This window comes from Austrofundulus limnaeus, unplaced genomic scaffold, assembly GCF_001266775.1.
Source record: "Austrofundulus limnaeus strain Quisiro unplaced genomic scaffold, Austrofundulus_limnaeus-1.0 Scaffold781, whole genome shotgun sequence".
Lineage (NCBI taxonomy): Eukaryota > Metazoa > Chordata > Actinopteri > Cyprinodontiformes > Rivulidae > Austrofundulus > Austrofundulus limnaeus.
The window spans coordinates 138,292-148,580 of NW_013953183.1; the positions used below are offsets into that span (position 1 = coordinate 138,292).

The following is a 10,289-nucleotide window of genomic DNA, read 5'->3' on the forward strand; positions in this document are numbered from 1 at the left end:
ATTCTATTCTATTCTATTCTATTCTATTCTATTCTAAGTGTACAAACTCTCTTCACAACTTTTGCATATTTATTATTCCCAGACTTTAATATGCTAGAAAACCTGTTTGCAATTAAACGGAACAAGAAGAATGAAGTTCCTGGGTTAAGAGCTTTATTTCTGTCTGTCGTAGAAACCTAAAAAGAGATAAAACTACAGGTGGGGTACCTCACCATGCTGTGAGCTGTCTTCCTCTGGGTTCTGGAGCCTCTGTGACACCAATCAGCCCATCATTTCTGCAGACAGAGAGAAACAATTGCAAACAAACAGATCAGAACCAAACAACACTGAGGTTTCTGGATGTTTTTTTATTCCACATGATCTGCACTTCCAAAAGAAACCAAGAAGTACAACCTAATTTAACCAAGTTGTGTAGAAAAAATTCAAGGATTCTTATAAACCTATATTTTATTGACAACGAAATATTGGAATGGAAGAAAATTTGGGCTGGGGTTCATCAGTTGAAGTAAACCTATGTCTGAGAATTAGGGGTGTGCATAAATATCGATTCACATAGAATCTAGATTCTCATTTACTATGATTCAAAATCAATTTAAAATGTCCCAAAATAGATTCTAAAAAAAAAAAAAAAACATCCGCTGAAGTCTCCGCTGTAGTTGTGGTGAAGTCTTGCGTAATTACAAAATTACGTGAGATCTTAAATTCACCAAAATGTTGAATAAATTTGGAACTACCGTACACCTCTGCCAGTTGCACAGTAACGTATCTTGTGTGATTGTGTTGAAAATAATACTTTTAGGTTTAAGCCAGTAATTCATGACATACTTTAATGACCTAGGTTTTCATGACATGCTGTTCATCAGTGATTATAGCCAGAACAAGATCTGCTAACAACAATCATTCTTTGATATCACTTGTGTTTATCTTTRTTTTCACTTGACCTAGCATTTCCTTATGATGAAATCTTGCACTATTAAACACTATTATGTCAATAAGATGATATAATAGTGTTTGTTAAACTGATATGAACTGAGTTTTGAGTTCTGAATAATAATAATATTACTTGGATCTTTGGGGTGAACCAATGTTTGCCAAAATGTGTTTTGGTGTTTGAAAGCCACTGGGACGTCATTTTTAGAGAATAAACGTCTCAGCATGTCTTTTTTTTTTGATGGCCTCCCTTCTCCCCTTATAGCCATCCTCTCCACACCATTATTATGAACTTTTTTTTATAATAGAAGAAAAAGAAGGAGAAAGAAAAAAGTGAAATGTAATGAGAAAGAGTGAAAAATAGATTAGAAGATATGTAAAATATATGTTGAGAAAACACAAGACAGCACACCGGACTTCTTGGCTCCACACCTTTTTTTTCTTTTTTTTTTAAGTCAAGAGAAAATAGAGACAGAGAGAAAAACAGAGAGAGAAGTAATTAGAAAGATAGAAAGACTGAAATAGCGATTAGAACTATATTAAATATACACCAACAAAACACAGGACCACACACCCAACATCTGTCCGCTCACCGTTTTTAGAGAATAAACGTCTCAGCATGTCTTAAACGCAAGCAACTAGTGGTGGATGCTGGTCTTTTAAGGAGGGGAAGCTCAATTTCGGGGACCTAGCTCACTAGCTAGGACTGGTGCGAGGCTAGTGTGAAGTGTGTCCACCTGTGAGTGTTTTGTGATGGTGGAGGAGCTCAGCAGCACCCGCTGGACAGAAACTGCAATAGAAGTCAGTCTCCAAACACAAGCAGCTACAAAAAAAAAAAAGAAAAAAACCCACCAGAAATAGAAGCTTGATTTGTTGCTAGTTGCTAAGAGGATTAGGAAAGTCTCCGGTTTAACTCAGAACAGAATGAAAATTAAAAAATGCTCCCATGGATGTTTACACCAAAAGATCGTTGATTCCCTCATTTCGCTGTCAATCAAAAAAGGGATTCAGCCTCAGAYAGATCATCCAATCATCATGCAGAAGCTGAGCATCCCAGCCAGCCGAGGCCCGCCCACTGCCCCATAGACGCCCAGAGATGCTGAGCATCCGATTGGCGGTACAAAGTCCAGCATTTATCCAATGACTCGTCTCGTTTTGCTGCACTGTTTGCTTGGCTATTGAACTCTGTGGACACTGTTTAAAGCACTGTGAAGCTGCGGGAATGAGTGAGAGGAAAGCTGCGTCGTTACCAGTGATAAGAAGCTGATTATGAACAAAAGTTGAGTGCATTGTAACCAGTGGCGGATGCTGGTCTTTCAAGGAGGGTAAGCTCAATTTGGGCCTACATCATAAAATGTGTCTGTTTATTTATACWGTATGTAAATTCTACCCACCGTTCCTTTTTAAGAAAATGGTCTGTGACCCTGTTGCACCAACAAGGCGTCTTTTCCAGGGACTTGACTAGGATCCTCTCAATGGCCAGCAGAGCTAAGCTGCTTAAACRTCCTTGGCCCATGGTGTTGTGGGTGTAAGACTTGAGCCGCTTTAAACAGGAGAAGCTCCTCTCTACACCTGCAGATGTAGCTCCAATCGTTGCCACTAATGAAAATAGTTTGTACACCTAAGGCATTGCACTATCCAACTCCATCTCTTTCAGAAACAGTAAGAAATCACATAGCTTTCCCCTATTGCCCTGCAAGTCCTGGTTTGAATGTGGGACTTGAAGTTCAGACCTCCGTCTCCCTGAATCAAAGAACTGGCCAAAACATTTCAGGACACTCTGAAATGCCTCCCCTGGAAACACTTGTCTCATCTCATCAAATTTCCCTGGATTGACCAATTCCAAGAAGTGCAGACTTTCCAAATTTGCAAAACGCCAAGGTAGTAGCTGCTCTGCGAGATTGTCTAGGATAGCCATGTTCTGTAGCTCTCCTTGGGATCCTGTATTTTTGACAGACGGCATTTTTTCATGGACTCAGTTTGTGGGTCTGATGTGAGTTCTGCTGCTTTGGCATAAACAGCTTGGAAAGCTTCCTCTGACCTCTTCTCTTTGACAAAAGCAAGGAGAGACTCAATTCTTTTCTTGCAGTACAGAACATCCATAGCTCTCTGCTGGACAATGTCAAACACCACATCAGTCTCAGAGAAGATTTGTTCATATGTGTACAACATGAACACAAACTCAAAATCCTCCAGTTTCATCAGAAAGCCTTTGGCACAGTCTAATGTGTCATCATCCATGGACTTATCTGCAATGATCATCTCAAAAGTTTGCAGGAGGGCATCATAATTGTTTGCCACGGTGCTCACTATCCGTGGTGTGAAATTCCACAGAGTAGGAGCATTTCTGGGCAACCTTGAGCAGCCTACAGACTCAAGAAAAGACATCCTTTTTTGTAGATTTTGAGAAAAATGYGTCAAACCCAGAGACTGATGCAAAAACTATTCTGCACTCAGATACACATTTAGCCCCCTGAGACAGAACCAGATTCAGTCTGTGTGCATAACAATGCACAAACATTTCACTGGGAGAGACTGTTTTAACTTTGGCCTGCAAACCATTGAGAGCTGAAGCCATGACAGCAGCCCCATCATAGGTTTGCGCCACAAGTTTCTCCCTGAAATTGTAGCCCTGCATGTTCTCATTCAAGACTTCAAAGACAGACTGAGCATCTCTTCCCCCAGAAATATCAAAAAATCCAACAAAGCGCTCCTGAATTTTACCTGYCCTATCCAGATAGCGAACAATGACAGAGAGTTGAGCATGGCAAGCTATATCAGTTGTTTCATCCACCTGCCATGCAAAAAAGGGAGCAGCCTGGATTTCATCCTTGWTCTCATCAGAAACAGTGGCTGAAGTTGTAGAGATCAAGTCATTTTGGATTGCATGGGACATCCCAGAAAACACAGCTGATGACTGGAATTGTGTGGCCAGGACAGAGTCATATTTAGCTAATGTTTCATTAAACTCCCTATAATTCACCTTGTTGGATGATTCAACACTCTCATCATGCCCCCTAAATGACAGCTCCTGATGGCCAAGCAAAGAAGTCACATCAATAAGGTGGTTTAGGAAAGTTCTGTTTTGTTTAACTGCTTCATTATGTTTTGCCACTTGAATGCGAGCGCCTTCATTAATTGCATGCTCAACCCTGACTCTGCCCAGGCAACTTAACCTTGCACATGCACTCACATGTTCAATTCTTTTTTTCATGTCGTTATGCCCTGTCAAAGTTGGTAGGGCTGCAACAACAAATCAATAAAATTGATAAAAAATTGATTATTAAAAGCGTTGGCAACGAATTTCATTTTCAGTTTGTTGTTTCACGGGATTTATGGGTCCCTCGCCGTGTCGCGGAGCCGATTACGTCACCCGCAGAGCATTCTCAATGACCGCAGTTAGTTACCAAGAAAGAAAAAGCTCTACCTGTAAAGAGCCGCCCTCTCTGACTCTCGAGTGAAAAGCAGAGACTAAGAACTTTAAACCAGTTTTTAAATCGTGTTGTTAGACCAAGTAGATCTTAAGATATGATAAAAAGTATATGCCACATTAATTCTTTTTAAAAGACGTCTGATTTGATGTGTGCCGCGTTGCGAGGAGGAAGTGCGTGCGGGGGAGGAGGGAGACCTAAATCTACCGTTTCGTCCTCCTCTCGGGCCAAAAGTACAAACTTTCCAGTTGTTTCTGACTGAGGCCCAAAGTTATTTGTTGAGCAGCAAAAAGTTTGAGGACAAAGGAAAAAAAAGACGCGATCGAGCAGCAGGTCTGCAGGGAGGGGTGGGGGGCTGCTTCAGAACCGGTTACTGGGTCAGAACAATGTTTTAGTCAGACAGAACCAACAAGAATGAAACAAAAAGTAAAGAATTAGAGAAAAAATAAATGTTAAATGTAAATAAATTCTAATTATAATAAATTAATTATAGTTTTACATCTAAAAATGATATTTTATTATTTTAATCTATTTTCCTCATTCAGCAACCTATTAAATTTCTGTTTTGTTTCATGTAGGAGAAATACACATTTTTTCAGTGAGTATTTCATACAGCTGGCAAAATAAATTGTTAAAATATGTATTATGTGCGTCTGTTTTTTAATTCAGGAGTTTATAAAAAAATCCTTCATTTTATGGGAAGACCCTCTTAATTCAAGAGAAAACTTCGTTCCTTTTTTAAAATGGCTGCTTATTAATTAATTGTTAATCAATCTATAAGATAAATCCACTTCAGATTAATTCATTATCAATAACTTGCATCCTTAAGGAGTTAACTTAATTTATATCTACTCATATTCATATAATTAAGCATTTTAATGATTTGGCCGATTAATCGATTAATTGAAAAAATAATCAACCGATTAATCGATTATTAAAATAATTGTTAGTTGCAGCCCTAGAAGTTGGACAGATCCCCAAAACCCACTTTTGACCTGAAAACACATCCCTGAGATGGTTTCATCAAGAGGCATGGCCAACAGTACATTTTATTTGTTACAGCACTTCCAGTCACTTTGTCGTACCAGGACAGCTGAAAAGACCTGTTACTTTTCCCCACCTTTTGCACCAAATTAATCTGAGGAGTTGATCTGCCCTGCTGTTTAACTCTGTTTTTCTTTGTAAGGAAGACTATCAAATGGCTTCGCCAAAATCCGGTCCACAACATTCAAACTTTCTGCCATTTTCTGCAGCTTGCTACCTAGCTAGCTTGCTAGCTGGGACTGGCGCGAGGCTAGTGTGAAGTGTGTCTGCCTGTGAGTGCTTTGTGACGGTGACAATGGAGGGGCTCAGCAACACCTGCAGAAACTGTGATAGACATCAGAAAGAGTGATAGAAGTCAATCTCTAAACACAAGCAGATATAATAAAACCCACCAGAAATAAAAACTCGATTTGTTGCTAGTCATTTTTAACAAAGAAAATGCCGCTAAGAGGATTAGGAAAGTCTCCGGTTCAACTCTGAACAGAATGAAAGTTCAAAAAATGTTCCCACGGGATTTTACACTAAAAGATCGCTGATTCGCTCGTTTCGCTGTCATTCAATAAGGGATTCAGCCTCAGAGAGATCATCCAATCATCATGCAAAAGCTGAGCGTCCGAGCCAGCCGGGACCAGCCCACTGTCCCATAGACCCCCAGAGACACTGAGCATCCGATGGGCGGAACAAGGCCAGCATTTATCCAATGACTGGTCTTGTTTCGCTGCACTCTTAGCTTCACTATTGAACTCAGTGGAAGCTCAGCATCTGCATTGCTCACTGTGAAGCTGCAGGAATGAGTGAGAGGAAAGTCGCGTCATCACCAGTGATAAAAAGCTGATTCTGAACAAAAGTTGAGCGCGTTGTACCGCATATTTAGTCAGTGACATGTACACACAACAGTTTATATTTGATGACTTATATTTTTACATTTTAGGGGAAGCTGAGCTTCCCTTGCAGTCTTAAGAGCAATCACCTCTGATTGTAATGCATATTTAGTCAATGGCATGTACACACAACAGCATACATTTGATCACTTATTTTTTTGATATTTTAGAGGAAGCTGGGCTTCCCTTGCAGTCTTAGAGCAATCGCCTTTGCCCGCAACATATGACGACTGGTTTGGGTCCGGGTTTGGGGTATTCATTTTCACCTGGTGGTTGGCTGGAATCTGTCATGTTTAGACAAAGGAATGAAATCAGGTCCGAACGGAGGATGAAGTTATAAGTAAAAAAGATTTATTAACAAACAAAACTAAAGAGCTGGCAGGCAGCTAAAATAAAAATAAAAAACTAAAAGGTGGAAACATACTCCCTGCGAACTGCCGACGTCAGCACGGGTTGTCGCAGTTTATTGACGAAAATTACGTCACCGGGCTTCGCAGCATCGTGTAGACAGCCCCTTTTGGCACAAGCCCCAGGCAGAACTTTTTGACCCCCATTCCTTGTCGACGGTAATGTGTGATTGGTCTGAACTGAAAGCACTCGGATGGACACAGCAGAAGAAWAAAACAAAAACTTGCTTCTGACTAGAGCAGACTGTTTTGAGCAGTTTTAAAGATAGACAAACCGAGAAAAACTCATGCGTGTGTGTGCTGACAGTGCTATGCGCAGCATTTACTTCAACCACTCAGTAAAAAAAAAAAGGAAAAAAAATGACTCGCTCCCCGAGCCGACCAGGAAGCAGAGTAGTCAAACCGTGAAAAACTCATGAATGGAGATAAACAGACATAACAGATAAACAGGCACGGAGGAATCTGAAACTGTGGAGTTTTTTTTTAATCAGGACAGATGTGGATAAAAATCCGTCGGGTGAGTGTTTTCTTTCTGCATTGCTGTTGAGGGGAGAAATTCCATGCAGTGACGCATGGTTCAGCGGGAGGGAGGGCTTCCCCCGAGGTCGGAGCAGTGTGCAGGAACTATAGTATATGTATAGTATATGTATTGGATGGAGATTAAACAGAAGTTGTGCACAGAGGAATCTGACTGATAAAAACCGTGGAGCTTTAACCAGGACAGATGTGGATAAATACGTCGGGTGAGTGACAAATCTGACTTTTTTTTCTGCATTATCGGCTGTTGCGGGGGAACTCCATGCAGTGACGTATGTTTCAGGGAGGGGGGTTTCCCGAATTCGGGGGGTGTCGTAGGGACTATGAAAGGTCTTTGCGAAAAYGACTGCCTAAGAACCACGTGAACGCGCGTCGACCCATCGGCGTCGGAGCGAGTATGTTCCCAACATAAGGGACAAGGAGGACAACAAGACAGACGGTAATACCATAAAATGAACCAGCGAAGAATGAACCAAAGAGAAGAGTATGGTATTTAAGCAGACAGAGGGAGGGAGAAAATGAACAACTGAAGGGGACCAATTAGATAATGACTGACAGGTTTGTGATGACTGAGAAGCAACTGACATAGAAACAGACTGAGGAGAAATGATGAGTAATGTCGCAGGGAAAACACAAGTGGGAAAACACAGACAAGACACAATCCCAACAGTACCTCCCCTTCAACRAATCATCACCAGACGATAAACAGACAAGCACGGGTGGGAGATGGGGGATACAAAACAAAAAGACAGGACGGAGGGCACGAGACAAAAGACAAAAAAGGAAACACAAAAACAAAAAGACACAGTAAAACAAAACCAAAAACCGTCAGGAAAAAAATCTGGGAGAAAAAACAAAAACAAACCAAAAAAAAAAAATCACAGAGATGGCCCTAGGCACATCTAAAGTGTCCAGAAATTTCAGGTGGGCGCCCAGGGACCCAACAAAGATGAGGAAGGGGCTCCAGAGGGCGACCATGGACTTGACCGCAGCGAAGTCAGAGCTCTGGAGGGTGGCCGTGGACTCGCCGCAGTGGAGGGAAGACAAGAGGGAAAACACAGACAAAAAACAATCCCAACAGAATCCTGTTTCGGTTTCTTGTCTGCTTTCAAGAAAACCCAGTTCCAAAGATAATTAAAGTTGACCATGATAATAGTTAAGTTATTTTCTTTTTTCGTTTGTTTTTAAATACCAATTTTAAAATAAAACCTTTTAGAAATCTAACCATAATACCGTGAAACTTTTGCCCAAGGTTATCATGCCTTCATAATTTCATACCATCCCATGCCTATTTGACATTATGCTGCAAGTCATTGTTCATTTGGAAGACATATTTTCTGCCCAAGCTTTAACCTCCTGGCTGATGTCTTGAGATGTTGCTTTAGTATTTCTACATATTGTTCTTTCCTTGTGATACCAACTATTTTGTGAAGTGCATCAGTCGTTGCCTCCAATGTCCGCAAGACATTGTCGTCCATCTTTTTACGGCATTCTAAGTATTTTCATAGCTGACTTCGTCCTTTTACACAGGGAAAATGTTTGGGGAACTCTCTTGCTTCAGCCATCATACAACCTSCACTCCCCAGAGCTGCCGAGTGGRGCACAGACAGCTCTGCRGGGGTGCATGTGGGAGGGGTCGCCAGGGGAATATCTGCAGCTGCACAGACCGGAGGAAAAATAAAAAACGTGTTTACCGTAAGCAGTGTTTTTCAACCCTGGTCCTCAAGGCACACTGCCCTGCAAGTTTTAGAGGTCYCCCTGCATTGGCACACCTGATTCACGTGTTCAGTCCATCAAAAGCCTGCTAATTAGTTACCAAATGAAATCAGCTCTGTTGAAGCAGGGAAACATCTAAAACATGCAGGGCAGTGTGCCTTCAGGACCAGGGTTGAAAAACACTGCCGTAGGAACRGTAYGACAGAAAATTTTTSTGGTTTTGAAACCTTGACTTTTTCATTTCACGGTATACCATGAAACCGATATTCGGCCAATGCATTCAAGGATATCAAAGTCAATGATTTGGAGTGGCCATCACACAGCCCTAATTCAATTCAATTCAATTCAAAAATACTTTCCCCAGAGGGAAATTGGGTAATTATAATCTCAAGCCTATTGAAAATTTATGGGCAAAGCAGAAAACGCAAGCGCGAGCAAGGCAGTCAACAAACCTGGCTCAGTTACACCAGTTCTAGCATGGTCCTTGACTTCCTCTGCAGTTCCGCTCAATTCTAGTTTCCCTTCACTGCTCCGTCTGGGACGTATCCCATAGACAAGGATTTCTTCAGGTGAATTTTCATCTGGGCCAATCGAAGAACAGAAYGTCGATTTTCTGCGCAGTCTGCTTGTAGTTTATTTTACCTGGACCAATCAGCAAACAGAAGGTGGAGTTTTGAACAGCGATGATTTTCTGCACAGTGTCTGCTAGTTAGTTTAGCATAYRGCAGTGGAGGAAGTAAATKAATTCAGTCCGTGTTGATAAGGCTTCTAAATTATAATAAATTTGTCTGACAAAGCAGCAGCTCTCATTTACAGTCGTTTCGTTTGGCTCGGTACTTTTCTCCTCTCAGTAGGRTTGTTTACAGTGCACACGATTTCCGGTTAGCTTCTTAGCTTAGCCTCCTTCACAGTGGAGCTGGCACACATACGTTGCRGCCAACCGATCTAATCATTTTAAACTCCAGCAGAGGCCGTGCCTCCAGCAAGAATTGCTTCTCTATAGCCGGGAGTCCACACCCTTGTATGAAGCAAAGTGAAGGACAGGGTCTGGTTTTCACCAGACTATAACAGTTCTGTCAGGAGGCAAAAATTCCTGCCAACCACAAGTTTATGGAAGGATATCCAAAATGTTTGAACCAAGTCATTAGTTTAAGGGCAATGGGCCTCATGCAAGAACTGTTCGTACGCACAGATTTGTTCTTAAGTTGTGCGTACGAGTGATTTAGGAGAATTTGTGGCATTCACCAATGTTTTCGTTTTCGTTTTATTTTTTTTTCAGATACGAACAAAATTCACGAGTGGTCCAGACCTGTCGTATATTTTACGAGCAGTCAGTCTGCTGT

The 10,289-nt window shown here is 41.4% G+C and overlaps 1 protein-coding gene across 1 annotated transcript in view; it reads right to left on the reverse strand.

Annotated features, from left to right (window-relative positions):
- The window catches only part of LOC106532504 (BCL-6 corepressor), a gene marked incomplete in the record, with an annotated part of 129,446 nt that overhangs the window by 108,256 nt on the left and 10,901 nt on the right, over nt 1-10,289 (reverse strand). The window contains 1 exon segment of the mRNA XM_014028568.1: nt 213-275. Coding sequence (XP_013884022.1) covers nt 213-215 — 3 coding nt within the window.